Below are 19,839 nucleotides of genomic sequence, written 5' to 3'. Positions count from 1 at the left end.
ACTATCCATATTGGTTGTTCGTGAAGGCGCATATCTCAGTGGTTAGAGCATCGAGCTTACAATTGTGAGGTTGTGAGTTCAAATCCTGGACCAGGCTGCATGTTGTGTTCTTGAGCAAGACACTTCATTTCATGTTGCTCCAGTTCACTCATCGGTAGAAATGAGTTGTGACGTCACAGGTGCCAAGCTGTATCAGCCTTTGCCTTTCCCTTGGATAACACTGGTGGCATGGAGAGGGGAGGCCGGTATGCATGGGTGACTGCTGGTCTTCCATAAACAACCTTGCCAGGATTTGTGCCTGGGAGGGTAACTTTCTAGGTGCAATCCCATGGTCAGTCATGACCGAAGGGGGTCTCAACTCAATTGGTTGTTACCTGTCAGGGTACTGCTTCCTTCAAAAATTGCACGCTTCCCAAAATTCAGACATTATGCAACGTACCTTTGCATGTTTTCCTCTTTATGGCTTTTTTACAATTCATTTTTTGTCTTTTTGTGATCTATTCTGAGTAATATGCATGTCCTTTAGGCTATTATTGCTACCTTTGTTTACTTGATTTTTTACACCCTTCTGTCCCCACCTTTACACTTTTCCAATGAATTGTAACACATCTCACTGTATACAATGAGCTTATTATTAGTATTTTTATGAACAGAAGGCAGCAAGCTGGAAGAATTGTTAGCGTATCAAGCAAACTTCTCAGCAGCATTTCTTTTAGTTCTTTATCTTCTGAGTTAAAATTCTAACAAGGCTTAATTTTCTTTTCATCTTTATGGGCTTAATAAGTAGAGGGGTCGATGTACTCAACTTGCTCCCCACCACTCAAATTTTCAGGCTTTGAGCCAAAATTAGAATTATCATGTAGGCACAGGAGTGGCTGTGCGGTAAGTAGCTTGCTTACCAACCACATGGTTCCGGGTTCAGTCCCACTGCGTGGCACCTTGGATAAGTGTCTTCTACTATAGCCTCGGGCCAACCTAAGCTTTGTGCGTGGATTTGGTAGACGGAAACTGAAAGAAGCTCGTCGTATATATGTATATGTATGTGTGTGTGTGTGTATGTTTGTGTGTCTATGTTTGTCCCCCAACATCGCTTGACAGCCGATGTTGGTGTGTTGTTTACGTCCCTGTAACTTAGCGGTTCGGCAAAAGAGACAGATAGAATAAGTCCTGAGGTCGATTTGCTCGACTAAAGGCGGTGCTCCAGCATGGCCACAGTCAAATGACTGAAACAAGTAAAAGAGATAATTTGTCTGAATTCGTTTGTATATACTAGATAGTATGTGTTTGAAAAGATTTGCAATGCATCAAATTTTCCAGTTTCTTGACTTGGCATCATTTCATGCAAGAGGCCGTTTTGAATGTTAGCTATTGTTACACACTCCAAAGTCTTTTTTTTTTTACGTGTGTGTGTGTGCTTGCTATCTGCTACCAATTAAACATTTCCCATTATTCACATTATAAGCCCTCAAAAGTTATCTCCCTTGCATACATTGCTTCCTCAATTCATTTACACATCGTGGCACTACGTCGGTTACGATGACGAGGGTTCTAGTTGATCCGATCAAAGGAACAGCCTGCTCGTGAAATTAATGTGCAAGTGGCTGAGCACTCCACATGAAAAAACATTAGGAATGTGTATCATCTATGATGCATAGATGCCAGGGAATCCCCTATGTGATACACAGGACAGGCAAAAGGTTAATATTCATAGATAGTGGACTTGAAATTTGCTATTTCTTTTGCCTTCATCTAACAAGGTCAACAATTAACGCTTGTAGAAAATAACAAAAGAGAAATATTAGGATTGGTTCATGAAAGATCTTTTTTTATTGATGTACAAACAATTTTATAACTAATTAGATCTGCAAAAAAAAAAAAAAACCAATAAAATAAAAAGATCTTGTCGAAATTTCCTAATGTTGCTCATTTGTCCTTAGACATAATTAATTTAAATGTCTGGTCGTTCTTCGGGGTGTTTTAGTTCTTTGTACTTTATATTTGGTGAATAGAACTGAAAAATACAAATACAAAAGGAAATGAGAGTTTATGAATTTGGCATATAACAAATAAACATTTCAAGGAGTGGCAATGTGCCAGATAACAGAAGTGGATATTTACATAGAATAAAACATACAGAACATGGAATAAGATAAACAAATGGAGTTATGTAATAGTCTTATGTAATAGACTATTACATAACCCATTCGGTTTACTTTATTCCTTACTCTGTATTTTGTATTTTATGCAATTATTTGCATTAGGCTTATTTGTGTTTAGTTTTTCTTTTTTAGCTCCATAACAATAGGATCATTCTTTTGTCTAACTTTTAACAGTGGAGGCACTAGTCATGGATGAAGGAGCTGAACTTCAAGTTCTCATCCATCAAAATACTATTCTGCAATATCTCTATCACAATTACTGTGCTCTACACACTGTGTGTCTGTGTGTGTATTTTGTGTTTAGGGAGAGTCATTACACCAATATGATTAATACGCGCATAGATACAAAAACGACGATATATATATATATATATATATATATATATATATATATATGAGAGAGAGAGAGAGAGAGGGAGGGAGAATTTTTTTAAATACTGAAATGCTAACAATGATAACGAACCCTAGAGATGATTCTTTTATTCTTTTGACTGTGGCCATGCTGGAGCACTGCCTCTAGTCAAGAAAATTAACCCCAGGACTTATTCTTTGTAAGCCCAGTACTTATTCTATCAGTCTCTTTTGCCAAACTGCTAAGTTACGGAGATGTAAACACACCAGCATCAGTTGTCAAGCAATGGTGGGGGGCACAAACATATATATATATATATATATATATATATATATATATATATGACAGGCTTCTTTCAGTTTCGATCTGCCAAATCCACTCACAAAGCTTTGGTCAGCCTGAGGCTCTAGTAGAAGACACTTGATCAAGGTGCCATGCAGTGGGACTGAACCCGGAACCACATGGTTCGTAAGCAAGCTACTTACCACACCGCAATGCTGGTATTTTCTCATAAACTTGAGAAAAGCAAATATCCTTTTCCCTTTTTTCGCCACTTCTAAAATTATTATGTAAGAAATATTTATGATAAAGGACAACAATAGAAATGTCCAGAAGCACTTGTTCTAATGCACCCAAGAAAAATACTGTATTATATACTTGGTCCATTTGGATCTACTTTTACATTGGTGGCCAAGTTTATCCCCTTTAAACAAAGAAAAAGACCCCTCAACTGAGTGGGATTATAGTAGAAAGAGTGGTGGCTTTATGCCAGGTGTTGAGAGGCTTAAGTATGACAGAGGGACAGGTACAAGTGTCTTGCTATAAAGGTGATGCATGGCTGCTCAACATTATATAAGGTGAGTGGGAATAGCTGTGAAGACAATGAAGGTGGTGACGAGGTGTTAGAGCATACTTTTACGATACAAGTACATGAGTATAGGAGAAAATAGCAAGAATCTGGAAGAGGGTATGGATAAGTTCTTTTTTAGAGTACAAAAGGAGAGTGACAGATGCTTAGAGATGAATGTAGTGAATGGGACAAGATTGGAGGCATGATTAATGGAGGGATATGAGAGTGTCTTGGAAAGGAGGAGGTTAGTGACAGAACAGGGAAGGAAGAGAGCAGCAGGGTAATTAACCTGTAGGTAATCAGAAAATAGTTGGGATCTTTTCGGTTTGAATGGCAGTTTTTAACATAATTTCTAGGTAACTAAAAAATTTTAAACTTCGTATACTGGTAGAATGTGTTAATAAAACATCTTTTTCTCTTGGCTTTATTGAGAAAATTCTATAGTTTGTAAGATATTTGTTGTTTTTCTTCTTCAATTTTCTTCAAAATCAGTTCATTATTTTATTGTGAGTGAATTTTGATGATTTCTGCCTTTCGCCAGTTTAATTTTAATTCAACTATATGATTCTGACCATAAACTTAACCTAAATGTTAAATTTCATCAAAATCGAATGAATCCTGTAAAAGCTTATTGATTTCTTAAAATACCCCATTCATGCGCAATTATGACCTAAGAGTAAAATTAAGCACTTCGACACATGAAACATCAATTACTCATATAATGTATTGGGATTTAAAAGTCAATGGAATATTTTCACGTAAATGGTCACATGGATTCTATTTTATGATATAACCTTAACACTTTTCTTTGGATTTTGCTGAGATTTGGACACATTGATCAATTTTGTACAGAGGGTGGCATTAAGGTGAGAGAAATAAACAAACATCACTCTCAACAGGTCTAAATACACCCAAAAGTTTGACTGCGATTTCAGACGGTTCAGTATGTAGGAGTATGTCAAAAGCATTAACCGGGTAAAATCCCTGCCAAACCAGAAATAACATCTTAATGGGTAATGCAGATTTCAATACAAGGTCAGAGTTGGGCTTAACTTCAACATGCAAAACACAAGCAATGCCGGGTCCAACAGCTAGTTGTTAATAAATAACTACAGCTTAATTAAGCATCAAAAATCTTTTGTTTGTATTAAATTCTAGCATAGTTAAAAATAACAAGCATTTCCTAAACACTTTCCAGAGAGGCAGTGTGGTTTCAACCTTAAGTTAATAAGCAGATGAGAGAGAAATTTCTCACTAGATAGATTGCTAGTCTATATTTGCAGATAATCCAATATCGATCCTTGGGATTTAGAACTAAGGTAACAGAGCTGGACAACAATACTTTGCTCAGAAAAATAAACGTCTATCAGGTTTTTTCCATTGATTAACCCTTTAGCATTTAAACCAGCCGTATCTGGCCTCTCACACTTACCTACAATGTTATTTTGAAAATAAGCAATTACATCATTGAAATCTCAAAGCCACAAGTTAATGCAGGATTAATTTCAAACAATATGAATAAATAAGCATTACATTTGACAGAGTAATCAGAACACCAAAAGGTTAAACTTTTTGTTCTCATGTTTATGGTCATTCACACCACCTTTGTTTAATTTTTAAAATAATCAAAAATTATTAAAATAACTTTGTCACTATTAAGCTGATGCTTGCAATATAAATTAACATGAAATTTTGATGGAAGGTTTTAATTTAAATCACTTTAAAACAAGAGATTTGTATTAAAATGTCAAAGGGTGGTTTCAGATGACTTGGTAGCAACAGAGTTAAACAAAGAATGATTTTACCTTATACTGGTGTGTAGGGGACACTTGAGTCCATGGGAGTTCAGAGCTCTTTGTCCAGCTTTTAGAGAATACAAAGAAAGAAGATGTTAACTTACAAATTTATGATTATTTTCATATCTTCAATTTCATTATAATCTATGATGAATGAGTAAATTAGAATCACCATAATAACAGATGGGAAGCTGTGAATAGTTACGTTTCAAGAGAAGGATAAAATTCTAAAGAAAGCTTGACCAAGGTATAAAGAGCAGGAAGTGTGACAATATGAGTATCAGTAGATAACATGTCCAAGCTGAGATGGCCTGGGTTGGCTGAAGAGAAAATTTGTGATGGAAAGTTTGCTTATCAAGCAACAGCCTTTTCATGTATTCAATTTTTTGCCAAACTTGGATCGATATTCTATAGTGCAGGATTTCAAAACTATAGAAAGCGCCAGATGTGTCAAGGGCCAAATTTCTCTGTAGTTGAGAAGTCTTAATATAGATATGGTGAAAGGTCATAAGAGTTAAGATGTTTAGAAACTGCTCAAAAGAGGATACTGTGATTTGGATTTCCAGAGATAAATAATATTTCAATATCATGCACTATGTACTATATTATACTACATTAGCAACACCCTGTTTCAGAATATGTTAAAGGCCTTTATCATCATCATCATCATCATCATTTAACGTCCGCTTTCCATGCTAGCATGGGTTGGACGGTTCAACTGGGGTCTGGGGAGCCCGAAAGCTGCACCAGTCCAGTCAGATCTGGTGAGGCTTCAAACATTCCTCCCTGTCTGGCCACTAGAGCAAGTGATGGAAAGTACCGCCATTTTACATCAAAGAAATATCAATACCAAAATACAAAGACATATTTTTCTTAAATAAAACTACCTGAAGATGTTGTATTTATGGAGACTGATTCATAAAAATAGCTGCTTCACAACAACAGCTTACTACAACTACTGTAAGCATCTATCAGAGTGGATAATCACGGGAAAATCAGAAAAAAGTCTCTCAACAGACTGCATATGATATCAATATATTTAAACATATCAAAGCACTTGTGGTAAGAAGCTTGCTTCCCAAATACATGGCTCCAGGTTCAGCTCCATATCAAACCGTCCATCCCATACCAGCATGGAAAGTGGACATGAAACGATGATGATGATTATTATTATAAACTACTTATCAATCCAATCTTGTGTTTTTACCAGGTCATGCTACTGTTGAAAAGAAGAGAAGTAAAACAAGAAATCGCATTCATTTTTGGTAGAATATAACATAACAACATTGTATGGCCTAGTTGTTAGAGTGTTGCATCCATGATTGCAAGATCATAGTTTCAGTTTCTGAATGAAGCAGTACATTCTTCTTGGATGTGTGGCACACCATGTACCTGTACAGGCAATGTCAATTTTGATAGAGGGAGTGAGCTGATGTATAACACAAAGACTTGATCATTATAAACGAATCAAAAACTTGTGGAACCTTTATCTGTCGTTTACAACAGGAGAGTCTACCATAACTAAGCTATATATATATATATATATATATATATATATAACAGTATATGCATGTCTGTTATCGTTTCTCTTTTACTTGTTTCAGTCATTAGGCTTTGGCCATGGTGGGACACCACATTGAAGAATTTTTGTTCTAATGAATCAACCCCCAATACTTATTTTCTTAAAATCTAGTACTCATTCTATTGGTCTCTTTTGCTGAACAGCTAAGTTACAGGGACATAAACACATGACCACCAGTTGTCAACACACACACAATGGTCTTCTTTCAGTTTCCATATGCCAAATCCACTGACATGGCTTTGGTAAGCCTGAAGCAATAGAAGACACTTGCCCAAGGTTCCACACAGTGGGACTGAACCCAGAACCATTTGATCAAGAAGTAAGCCTCTTACCACAATCATGCCTGCACCTGTCTCAAAGAAATTTAAATAAAAATAATACTTAATGTAGCAATCTTTCTGAATCTGAATCATGTTTCCAAAACAATCTAACTTTCCACATCTTCCCAAGTATAGCTAAATTTTTCTTTACCATAACATTTACCAAAATGAGAAGCCTCCCTGTACTAATATAATATTGCTCTCAGGAATCCAGTATGAGTACACACTGATTTTACTCATAACCACATTAATACAGCAATCATGCATTGTCTTAAAAAATAAAAATAAAGTAAATGACAACTAACCTGACATCAAGAGACCTTGTGGCTAACCTTGTAATATAAAAAAAGGCACCTGCCATTCCAGCGCCAACAAACACATAGAGAGGTACCAGCTGAAAAATTTTCAGTTAACATGTTAGTTTGCTTAATATCATTAAACATCAAAATAATTTTCTTTTTTTTTTCACAAAATAATGTTAAACGATGATGCTAGTAGTGATGATAATATTAACCCTATTGTTACCAGATTTCTAGAGAAATACACAACCTTTGTTTCAATTGATTTTGAAAATAATGATGAATTTAGTGGAAATAATTTTGTTAATATTAAGATGGTGTTTGGAACAAATGAAATTTTGATAGGTTTAAATATAGATAACTTTAAAACAGGGAAATAGTATCAAAGAACCAAGGGTGGTTTTGACCATTGGATGGCAGCCATACTGGGGCACCATCTTAAAGGGTTTTTAGTCAACTCAACCCCAGTGCTTTTTTTTTTATATAAGCCTGGTACTTATTCTACTGCTTCTTTTGCAAAATCACTAAGTTATGGAGATGTAAACAAACCAACACCAAATGTCAAGCAGTGGTGAGGAACAAACATAAACACTAAAACACACACAAACATATCACAAGACTTCTTTCAGTTTCCGTCTACCAAATCCACTTAGAAGGCTTTGGTCAAACTGGGACTAAAGTAGAAGACACTTGCCCAAGATTCCAAGCAATGGGACTGAACCTAGAACTATGTGGTTGGGAGGCTCTTTCATCTTTCCTTCATCACAAGGTAATCTGTAAATCAAGACTCGCAAGAAAGATTTTTTAAATTAGCACAGAAGAATTTAATTTTCCACAAATAAGCTCTTTTCAAAGTTTAAGTTCATATCTGCCTCTGATGCTAACAATGTACTATTTAGATATGAAAATATTCATCTTTGTTCTTTCTCGATAATCTTGGAAAATACTTTATAGTTTTCCACTTCATTTATAGAAAATCCAGCAATTTTCAGCTGATATCTCAGGAATGGCTATAGGGATAGGCACAGTTATATGTTTAAGAAGTTAGCTTCCCAACCATTTAGTTTAAAATTTACTGCCACTACAAAGGCACTTTGGGCAGGTGTCTTCCAGTATAGCTCTGAGCTCCCCAAAACCATGCGAGTAAATTTGGTTGATAGAAAATGAAAGAAGTCCGTTGTGCATATATATATACACATGTATGAGTAGTAGTGTCTCCTTATTTTGACATCAAGTAATAGTTGTACACAGGTGTCACTTACAGAAATGGTGACCATCATTCCTAATATTTTGTAAAAGAATGTCTGGCAATGGGGAAATAGGTGAAGGAAAACTGGATGTTAAAACGATGATGATAATCTCATGGCCTTGGATTTAAGTTCACTTACACTAGTTATTTGTGACTTGGATCTCTTACATTCAACACATTCATCTTAAGTTGGTCAGTGTTTGTAACAATTCTTTTTCTTTGTTCTTAAGATTTACATTTTTCTAATCAGTTACTACTGCTATTATCTAGACACTTAATTACAACGAAACTTTTATCTCAAAAAAAAAAAAAATGTCAATCGCTGTCGTTATCAGCTTGGTTTCTCAATCTTTGAGATGTGTTCTTAGAAGCTAAAAATGTTTCCATGCCCTTGCATCAGCAGACTGTTATGTCTCTGACATCGGCGAAAGACCGAAAAATAATTCTTTAAAAAATGCATATATAATGTCGCAGTTCGAATGAATGCTTGCACAAGAAAATGTTCTCAATAACATTGCGTCATTGCATGTATCCTCTCTACTCAGGCCTTACAGTCTTTGATAACCTTTCAAAAAGATTCTAACCTTCAACACACACGGAATGGTGACATCTGATATATAAACAGCCGAGAATAAATAATTCGCCCACCTGTTATGCCGCCAGCTAATTCTCACTCAGATTACACCCCAACGTCTCAAAAAAGAAAAGGATGATGAGACAATATCGCTCTAGTTATTTCAAAAGACGGCATGGTCACACGTCTCAAAAGAGAAAAGAATGAGACATTATCGCTCTGGTTATTTAAAAAGACGGCGGCATGGTCACACAGGAGGGTCTTTCATCGGTATTATTTGATTCTTTCATCATATACCTGGGTGATCATGGCTAATTTGGAGTTAAACCACCACCATCACTAACCAACACCCAATAATTGGTTTGCAGATGAACTTTATACTTTCTTAGGTTTCCTTGCAACCACCCATTGGGACTTTAGCTATGCTTGTGTTAAATTATTAGCAGTAGCATCTGGCAATTCCTATCCAAGCCATACGTTAATTTCATTTGCCTCCTTTTAGATAATTTTTCTTTTCCTTTGTTTGAATTTGGAAACATACCAATCCCATCTTAAGCAAGAGTTAGTATAACTCCACACCCACTAATCTAAGAAAGCAAAAAAATAAATAAATAAATAAAATAAACATACACAAACAACAGGGCATGTGACCGTAGTCTAGCATCTTCAAAATAAATGAATGAAAATAAAAGGTAAAATATTTAACAAAAGTAACCTTCATGAAGGACACAGAAGTGAGAGGTTAAAGTAAACAACTTTAGGACAAATTCATACATCGAACAATTAACATTTTAACATAAACACATATTGAAAATGCTATCTTGGAGTGCTTTCAACATTATAAAACGTTTTCGTAATCAGAATTAAAATTATAACACTTTTAAAGGATAACAAAACTTTGCGTGAAGTGTAGAATAAAACATCTTTTAAGGGGGAGAGTAAAGGGCAGAGGGAAAGGAGGAGGTGAGACAGTTAATTCTATTACCTTATTAATTAATGGAAATATTAATTGGGATTTTTTTTTCTGAAAATAAGGGGAAAATGTTCCTAAAACGTTAGCGAGATAAACAAAATTCTTGATAGAAACAGATGAGTCTTATATTCCTTCGCATTAATAGAGTTCTTAAAATTATCATCAACATGAGGAGTGACATTGGTAAATTAAAATAGTTAACAAAGATAAAACTATTTCCAAGATACATACAGATGGGTGAGTCTTCAGACTCTGCAAACTCAATCCTTTCATTGTTAGTTGAAATTCAAAATTCCCCTTTGAACAATTTACCAGAGATAAAGCTTTCACGAACGTCGGTGGCTGAGATCAGTGACCGGAGGCAGATTTAAGGTCTGCAGTTACTACAATATTAGTAATTATTTTATGAGCCCTAAATATTTAATAAAATTAATATTTATGATATGCTTTATTTTTTCTGTTTATATGTTGACTTTATATATTTTTTTCTTAAATAATTATTTTAGGTTTTTTCTCCGATGTTATAGAGGTTAACTTCCGGTTATGTATACCACTATGTTATGTGTTGAACCAAAATATTAGCAACTGGGAATTGTGAAAACTGCTAATAAAATGTCTGAAGATTTAAGTATAGACGGTGTTGACCCCAGTGTGGGCTTTTTATATAAAACAATGCGTAAGTAGTTTATGCCTTTGTTTTACATCCATCTCTTGTTACTCTCACGGGATTTCGGCTCTAATTTTCTGCTGTGACATTTGGGGATGGAATTGGTAAAAGCCGGTTATTTCTTGGAAATGCCTTTCTGTTTTTGCATCTAATCTCCTCTTTCGGTAATCATTAACTCTAATCTCAAAACAGATAAACTTATAGCTAACAGATATACAACTTTCCTTTTGTTCGTTTCTTGTTTCTTTTTTTTTATGACCAACTCTATAGAAAATTGTTTTGTTCTGATTTTTTTTTTATGTAGAAATTAGTGTTTCGGTTTGAAATATTGTTAAATGATTGTCACATTTCGAGAAATAAATTAGTACATTTTTTTTTCACTTTTACTTGACTTTCAGTTTCGTTTCTAAAATTATTAAAGAATTTGGTTAATTTAGAATAATGAAAAAAAAACAAACAAACAAAATCAACAAAAGAATTGTGCAATAGCAGATTTTGCCTTTATGAAAATGGCCTGAAGTTTGCACATCATTGATAAATCACCCGCAGCCATGGGTTACCTAAGTCCAACATTACAAGAAGCTTGTTGCAGTTTCATAGAAATAATTTCCCCTGGACATATTCCTTTGTTATATGATGTATATTATTTTCCTTTATCAATCATGCTGATATCCGATTTTTAAAAGATCTGATGCTATTATCTATCAATTTAGACAATTTCTTGAAATTCTGTCCAATTGGCGCTTGTAATCAGAACATTGACGCATCAAAAGAACCCTTGTAATTCTTGAAAGATGAGGTTCTGCAGTATCAAAAATTGATTAAAACTTCCAGACTTTATTATTGCTATATATATATATATAATTCTTGTTCCAACCCTACTAGTTTTACGCGGTTACTAGAATTAGAAGACATAGGCCATAAAAGATGTTGCATAATGTAAAAAAAAAAACTCTGCTTTGTAATTATACATTTACTAATTATGCATTTGTGTATGTGTGTTTCAGTTTCCATTCTCCAATATTTTTCAGTCGATTAATTCTCTAAATATTTCGAAAGTTAAACACTATATCAGAACATCTCTTTATTTCTTCCCCCACCTCCGCGCGCGCGCACACACATATGTGCGTATGTGTGTGAATACTTAAACATGAATATATATTTTCTCTTTATTTCTAATTAAGAGAAGTTACAAACTGACTCAAAGGTTGAAAGTTTCGTGCATGGCACTAACCCATATATGTATATATATATATAACATATGTACAAACACGTGTGTGTGTTTATGTATGTATTAAGAAAGTTTCAAAAATAAGTCAAGGCTTAAAAATTTCTTTTCATAGGTACCATGCATGAGACTTTCTGCCCTTGAGTCACTTTTCTAACATTTGCCAATTGAAAAAATACCCACATATATACCGTTGTGTTCACATATATGACCTGTTCTCTAACGAACAAATTGAATAACGAACGTTTTTTTCTAAAGGAAACTAAACTCATATGATGAACTAAAATTTGATTAACGAACCACAAACGAAGATGCTTTTTTGAATATAAAGATTAAGTGGGAGAGTTCAGTCAGGTTGATGAAAGACCTGTTGACCTTATTTCCGAGGGCTGTAAGGTAAAACATCTCTTCATTTACCATTCAGAAAACCCCAGAGCATTCAGAGACGTTTAGAAGAACTGCCTTGGTGTTTTGTGGTGGTCAAAGCACAAAGTTTGTGTGATCAGAGATCTTTTTGCTGAGTGGGTATCTGAGGTGTTTTGCCCCACTGTGCATGAGTACCTCACAGACAAAACTCTTCCCCTATTAGCCATAGTAATCATGGATAATACCCAACCTACCCTCCTTATTTGATAGACCAATAACCAGAATAGTTTAGTTTTGTGAAAGTGCTTTTCCTACCTACCAACACAACTTCCTCTCTTATGCTCATGTACCAGCAGGTCATTTCAAATTGAAAAAAGCAAAAAAAAAAAAAAACTCTATACAAAGGCTCTCTTTTGAAAATGTATTCAGGCCACTTCTTCCAATGATGTGACCCTAAAAGACTATTGGAAAAGTAAGCTCAATAGCAGTGTTAATGATTGTAGCTGTTTGAAAGGACATTTCAGCATGTTGTTCACATGCTGCTTGGAGCTCAGCATGGCTTGAAGCTGTGTCTCCAAGAGACATTAAAGCCTTTGAGGGAGTGGAGGAAGAGTCTGCTGTACAAAATATTATGTCTGAGCAATTCCATGAGCCTATCAAACAATGAATAACCTGGACCTCTCTATAAGGAGAATTACAAATAAGTTGATTGCACACACACACACACACACGTGTGTATGTGTGTATATTTATGTATTTACTATTGATGGATGAACAAAATACAAACATCATTTCATGCTATTATGTGGAATTCAGACATGGCTCAGAATGGATTACTCCTCTTTATGTGTGTTTCAATTACTCATGTAACAAACATTTTGATTAATGAACAGAGGCTTTGGAATGGATTGTTTGCATATAAAGACCCTGTTGTGTATGTGTGTGCGTTGTGTATATATATAAGTATATATATATATATATATATATATACATTAATATTTAGCAGGAGCAACAGAGTGACTCAAAATCCAAGAGTTTTGTGCATTGGTATTTATCAACTGCACTAAATATTAATAAAAATATACATATACTCATATTTTGAGTTATATTTTTCCTGTTTGCATCACCATACCCATATATGTATATATGCTCCACCTTATACACACACACACACATGTAGATAAATGTGTGGTGTGTGTATATATTTGTGTTTATGTGCATTGACCTGGTTATATATATATATGTATGTGTATGCACATATATATGTGTGTGTGTATTTCCATATATATATATATAGGTATATATATATATACAGATATATCAACATCATCATCGTTTAACATCCGCTTTCCATGCTGGCATGGGTTGGACAATTTGACTGAGGACTGGCGAACCAGATGGCTGCACCAGGCTCCAATCTGATCTGGCAAAGTTTCTACAGCTGGATGCCCTTCCTAATGCCAACCTCTCTGAGATATATATATATTATCATCATCATTTAACATTTGCCTTCCATGATGGCATGGGTTGGACAGTTTAACAGGATCTGACAAGCTGTAGGGCCACATCAAGCTCCAGTCGGCTTTTGTATGATTTCTATGGCTGGATGCTCTTCCTAATGCCAACCACTTTATGGAATGTACTGGGTGCATCTCCATTTTCATGCCATTGGCACTAGTGGGGTTGTTATGTAACTTGCGAGACATAAAAAGAACAAATGAAAAGGGAAAGGCCTTCACTACTAAGTGGGTAGTATTTGAGAGGATAAGATGGCAGTGGGTGGCTTTATGCTAGGTATTGAAAGGATAAAGTATGACAAAAGACCAGCACTAATGTCTTGTTACAGAAATACATAGCTGAAGGAAATAAAGGTAAGGTAATACTAGGCTGTTAGAGCACACTCTCAAAGGTACAAGAACATGATCAAAAGAGAGGATGTGGACAGTGGGTCATGGGAGGAGGAGGTGAGAGAGTGGATATTTTCATAAGAGGTTGAGTGGGAAATAACTGATGGTTAAAGATGGGGGTAGGGGTAAATGTAGTGAGTGATGAACAAGGGTGGAGATGTAGTTGAAGGGAAATATCAATATGGACAGGAGTAGGCTGAGAGATATAGGAGTAGCTAAGTGTGCAAGGTGGAGAGGGAGGTATGGAGGGGCTACAGCAAGGGAGGCATATGCATCACATGACTATGACCAAACCAGTGAAGTTGTCTTTTCTTGCACACTGCATCTGATTCCTCTTATGCCTAACTTTTCTCTAAATGCATTAGCACTTTGTCATACATGCACACTGACATTGCATACTAGCTTCATTTCTCCCTAGTCTTTGCATTCTGGGCCAACCATTTTACAGCCATGAAGCTTTGCTATATGTACACAAGTATCATACAATCAGCCTTTCATTTGGAGAAAGAGAGTGTTTGTTGCCGACATAGGTAATAGCTCCCTGAACTTTCTCCATCTTATTCTTGTTCAAACAACTACACTTTTAGGACATCCTCCTCCATTGCATACAGAAACTATATACTACCTCTAAGGAGCCTCCAGGGTATTTGAGAAAAACAGTTTCCTATCTGTCCTTAGTCTTTATGGCACCTGTGCATCTTCCACATCTGTGTATGTGTGTGTGTATATATTTATATATGTGTGTATACATATATATATATATATATATAGGCCACTTGGTGTTGAATGGATATACTATTAAATTAGTATCTAATTCTCTCACCCTTATTAATTAATTATATATATATATATATATGTAAATGTAATATGTGACAATTATTCGGTAGCCATGATAAAACTCCTAGTTTCGGATGCCGAGGTGGAAATCCACGCCACCATCTCTTCAGTTATCTGGCCATTGGATAACTCGGCACCCAAAACTCAGAGTTTTATCATGGCTACCGAATAATTGTCACATATTACATTTACAGATAAATTCCTCTATTTACTTAATATCGAGGTCTCTTTCATTCTTTTGTTGTCTTAACATTTTTATCAATATATATATATATATAATATCTGTATTAGCTTTTTAGAGTGCCTAAATCCATATTCGATATTCTTAGACCTTCACAGTTCCTTTTATACTGATTGAGTTCTTGTAGAATTTCCCACCAAGGTTTTCTTCACTGTTAGCATCTGTACATCAGTAGTCATATGTTGATTTGCTTGTCTTGGTCAAATTTTGACAGTTTTTAAAACAAATTTTCACTTCTTGCTATGATTGTTCTCTTCTTTTGATATATTTGTGTTTTAAATATAGTACATCCATAAGAGATGTTATTTCCTACCATAATACAGTAAGTTTGCCTTTCAGTGATGTATTTCGATTGAAGAATCATGCACAGGTGGCTATTTTAATTTAGTGTTGTATCTGTCTTCCACTATAGCCTTTGGCTGACCGAACCCTTTTAAGTGGATTTGGTAGACAGAAATTGAAAGAAGCCCACTATATATATATATATATATCATCATCATCATACGTCCGCTTTCCATGCTAGCATGGGTTGGACGATTTGACTGAGGGCTGGCAAACCAAATGGCTGCACAAGGCTCCAATCTTGATCTGGCTGATTTTCTACAGCTGGATGCCAACCACTCTGAGAGTATAGTGCGTGCTTTTACGTGCCACCAGCATGGGGGCCAGTCAGGCGGTACTGGCAACGACCTCACTCGAATCTTTTTACACATGCCACCAGCACAGGTGCCAGTAAGGCAATGCTGGTAACAATCACGCTCGAATGGTGCCTTTCACGTGCCACTGGCACGGAAGCCAGTTAGCCACTCTGGCAACGATCACGCTCAGATGGTGCTCTTAGCACCCTACTAGTACGGGGCTCAAGTGCCAGTAAGGCGATGCTGGTAATGATCACACTTGAATAGTGCCTTTTATGTGCCACTGGCACGGAAGCCTGTTAGACACTCTGTCAACAATCACACTCATATGGTGCTCTTTCTACCCTGCTAGCACGGATGCCAGTCATAGAATTTGATTTGATTTTGATTTCACTTGCCTCAACAGGTCTTCGCAAGCGGAATTTAGTGTCCAATGAAGGAAAGGTATGCATAAGTGGGCTGGTTACACCCCTGGCATAGGCCACGAGGTTAAGGTCTCATTTGGCTTGCCAGGTCTTCTCAAGCACAGCATATTTCCAAAAGTCTCGGTCACTAGGCATTGCCTTGGTGAGGCCTAATGTTCGAAGGTGTTGCTTCACCACTTCATTCCAGGTCTTCCTGGGTCAACCTCTTCCACAGGTTCCCTCAACCGCTAGGATGTGGCACTTTTTCACACAGCTATCCTCATCCATTCTTGCCACATGACTATACCAGCGCAGTCGTCTCTCTTGCACACCACATCTGATGCTTCTGAGGTCCAACTTGTCTCTCAAGGTACTTACACTCTGTCGAGTATGCACACTGACATTACACATCCATCGGATCATACTGGCTTCATTCCTTGCGAGCTTACACATGTCCTCAGCAGTTACAGCCCATGTTTCACTGCCATGTAGCATGGCTGTTCGTACACATGCGTCATACAGTCTACCTTTTACTCTGAGCGAGAGGCCCTTTATCACCAGCAGAGGTAAGAGTTCTCTGAACTTTGCCCAAGCTATTCTTATTCTAGCAGCTCCACTTTCAGCGCACTCTCCCCCGCTACTGACTTGGTCACCTAGGTAATGGAAGCTATCAACTACTTCTAGTTTTTCTCCCTGGAATGTGGTAGAAGTTGTTCTCTGCACATTTTCAGTGTTTATTGCTCCTGAGCATCTGCTACATACAAAAACTATCTTCCCAGTTAGCCTTCCTTTGGTATTGCACCTCTTATGTGTCCATAGATTGCACTGGGTACATCTTATAGAGTTTCTACCTATGCCTCTACTACAGATCAAGCAGGGCCATCTACCTGAAGGGATTTGTGGTTTGCCTGCCTTCCTACTTATTAGGACTTTGGTTTTAGCTAGGTTGACTCTAAGGCCCTTCGATTCTAATCCTTGTTTCCACGCTTGAAACTTCTCCTCTAGTTCTGACAGTGACTCAGCAATTAGAGCAAGGTCATCAGCATAGATGAGCTCCCAAGGGCATCCTGTCTTGAATTCCTCCATTATTGCCTGGAGTACTATGATAAATAGGAGGGGGCTGACGGCTGAACCCTGGTGGACCCCTACCTCTACCCTGAATTCTTCAGTGTACTCGTTGCCAACCCTCACCTTACTGACAGCGTCCCTGTACATGGCTTGCACGGCTCTCACTAACCATTCATCTATCCCTAGTTTCTTCATTGACCACCAGATAAGGGATTGGGGGACCCTGTCAAAGGCTTTCTCCATGTCAACGAAAGCCAGGTACAGGGGCTTATCTTTGGCTAGGTATTTCTCCTGCAGCTGTCTTACCAGAAATATAGCATCAATGGTGCTTTTCCCTGGCACGAGACCAAACTGCATCTCATCCAAACTGACTCTCTCCCTAATTAGTTGGGCTGTGACCATCTCCGTGACCTTCATTACTTGATCCAACAGCTTGATATACTCTACCCTTAGAGTGACCAGTTGGATTTACCATTGCGAAAAGCCAAGAATCGATTATTATTGACAAACTGACCAGCTGCAAAGATATCAACAGATTTTTTTCTTCTTTCTCTCCATCTTCTTCCTTTCCGTCTCTCTTTTTCTCTAACACCCCTTTCAGATACAAAAACACACACACATGCTCTCTCTCACTTTCTCCCCATTCCTCACCCTCTTGTACTATCTTATATCTCTCTCCACCCTTACACACTCAATAATACTATAAAAAGAGTCAAAATTCCTGCAAAAGTTTGTTCAATTTGAAGACTCCACTAGAGTGGACGAAAGCGCTAATATATGATATATGATTTATAAGAACATGTAATAAGAACATGATTTATAAAAACATACTAATAAATATCTGTAAATATAAAACCATTCAGATTTCTGAGTACCACATTTTTTCTAATATATAATACCTGGGCTATAGACAATATAAAATCTAACTCCAGAACTGTCTACAAGTTTGCCAAAGAAACAGCTTCGGTGCACTGCAGGATAGGGCCACTCCTCGAAAAAGATGGTACATTCACAGGAAATCTAATGAAGATAAGTGAAATACTAAATGAGCAATTCAAAAGTATTTTCACTCCACCCCTAGGGCACTTTCAAGTCAGCAATCTAACTGACTTCTTAATCACTGCAGATATAAAAACAGAGGCAAAGATGATTGATTACATCAATATAAAGGAAGACAATGTAATAAGGGCTATAGATGAAATGAACCCAAACTCAGTTACTGGCCCTGATGTATTCCCAGCAAACCTTCTAAAAGTATGTAAATGAGTCCTAGCAAGACCACTGCAGTCCCTCTTTCAGAGCTTCCTTGCAACTGGCAAACTTCCAAGAAAACTAAAGGAGGGTAAAATATGCCCTATTCATAAAGGAGGTAGCAGAGCAGAGGCCAAGAACTACAGATCTATCTCTGACCTCACACATCAGCAAGATCATGGAACAAATAGTCAGAAGAAAGCTAATCACCTTCCTTGAAGAAAATGACTTGCTACCTGACACCCAACATGGTTTCCGACCAGGAAGAAGCTGCCTAACTCAGCTCTTACAACACTATGACTGGGTGCTGAAACAGCTGCTTGACCACTCAAATGTGGAAGTAATATATCTCGACTTTGCAAAAGCCTTTGATAAAGTCGATCATGGAATGATATGTCACAATCTGTGTGATCTTGGCATAGTTGGAAAACTGGGAGAATGGCTTCATGACTTTCTGAAGGATAGAAGTCAGGTGGTAGTAGCCAATGGGGTCACCTCCAATGACATGCAAATAGTGAGCGGTGTTCCGCAAGGCACTGTTTTGGGACCACTACTGTTCATAATGGCCCTCTCAGACATGCCCTCAGCCACACAGAGAGCCACGATCACAATTTATGCAGATGATACAAAAGTTTCACAGGTAATACAGAACCCTGAAGGCACTATGCACCTGCAATGTGAGCTGGATGAAATATACAAGTGGGCTGAAAAGAATAGCATGCAATTTAATGCTGAAAAGTTTCAAGCTTTGTGCTATCAGCATGCAAAACTAAATGCAATACCCAATAAATACACTGGACCTGGAGGGATTGCAATCCCAGTGGCACAATTAGTGTGAGACCTGGGCATTTACATTACTATGATGCAACCTTTCATGTGCATGTTGCTAAATTGGCAATGAAATGTAGGCAACTGACTGGATGGATTCTTAGAACTTTTAGAACAAGAGACCAGGAAACCATGATGGTCCTCTGGAGGACACTTGTCCTAAGCCACATTGACTATTGCTCTCAGCTATGGTCACCAACCAGTATCAATTTAATCTCAGAACTTGAGGCAATCCAACGAAGCTACACGA

General features: G+C 36.9%; 2 protein-coding genes across 6 annotated transcripts in view; one reads left to right on the top strand and one right to left on the bottom strand.

Moving 5' to 3' along the window:
- LOC115210292 (PHD finger protein 14) overlaps positions 1-19,839 on the top strand; it is a 73,399-nt gene that overhangs the window by 3,233 nt on the left and 50,327 nt on the right. For 4 of the 5 annotated variants that reach the window (XM_036502253.1, XM_036502252.1, XM_036502251.1 and 1 more), the window contains exon 2: positions 10,661-10,830. In XM_036502253.1, coding sequence (XP_036358146.1) covers positions 10,767-10,830 — 64 coding nt within the window. In that variant the 5' untranslated portion in view covers positions 10,661-10,766. The remainder of the gene's footprint in view (positions 1-10,660; positions 10,831-19,839) is intronic. The other variant, XM_029778805.2, reaches the window with a different exon arrangement.
- LOC115210293 (cytochrome c oxidase subunit NDUFA4) lies at positions 1,868-10,545 on the bottom strand. Its single transcript, XM_029778810.2, has 4 exons — positions 10,386-10,545; positions 7,365-7,453; positions 5,167-5,224; positions 1,868-2,011 (listed from the first exon to the last, which is right to left on the bottom strand). Exons 1-4 carry the CDS (start codon positions 10,425-10,427, stop codon positions 1,949-1,951), a joined length of 252 nt encoding a protein of 83 aa, XP_029634670.1. The 5' UTR covers positions 10,428-10,545; the 3' UTR covers positions 1,868-1,948.

This window comes from Octopus sinensis, linkage group LG4, assembly GCF_006345805.1.
Source record: "Octopus sinensis linkage group LG4, ASM634580v1, whole genome shotgun sequence".
Lineage (NCBI taxonomy): Eukaryota > Metazoa > Mollusca > Cephalopoda > Octopoda > Octopodidae > Octopus > Octopus sinensis.
The sequence above is the reverse complement of the archived record's forward strand: the minus strand, read 5'-3'. Positions and strand labels throughout refer to the sequence as shown.

Coding starts and splice junctions, on each gene's coding strand:
- LOC115210293 (XM_029778810.2), bottom strand. CDS start 10,427: ATGAAAGGATTGAGTTTGCAGAGTCTGAAGACTCACCCATCT. Junction 5,225..7,364: donor ACAAGGTCTCTTGATGTCAG/GTTAGTTGTCAT, acceptor ATTCTCTAAAAG/CTGGACAAAGAGCTCTGAAC. Junction 2,012..5,166: donor CCCCTACACACCAGTATAAG/GTAAAATCATTC, acceptor TGTATTTTTCAG/TTCTATTCACCAAATATAAA.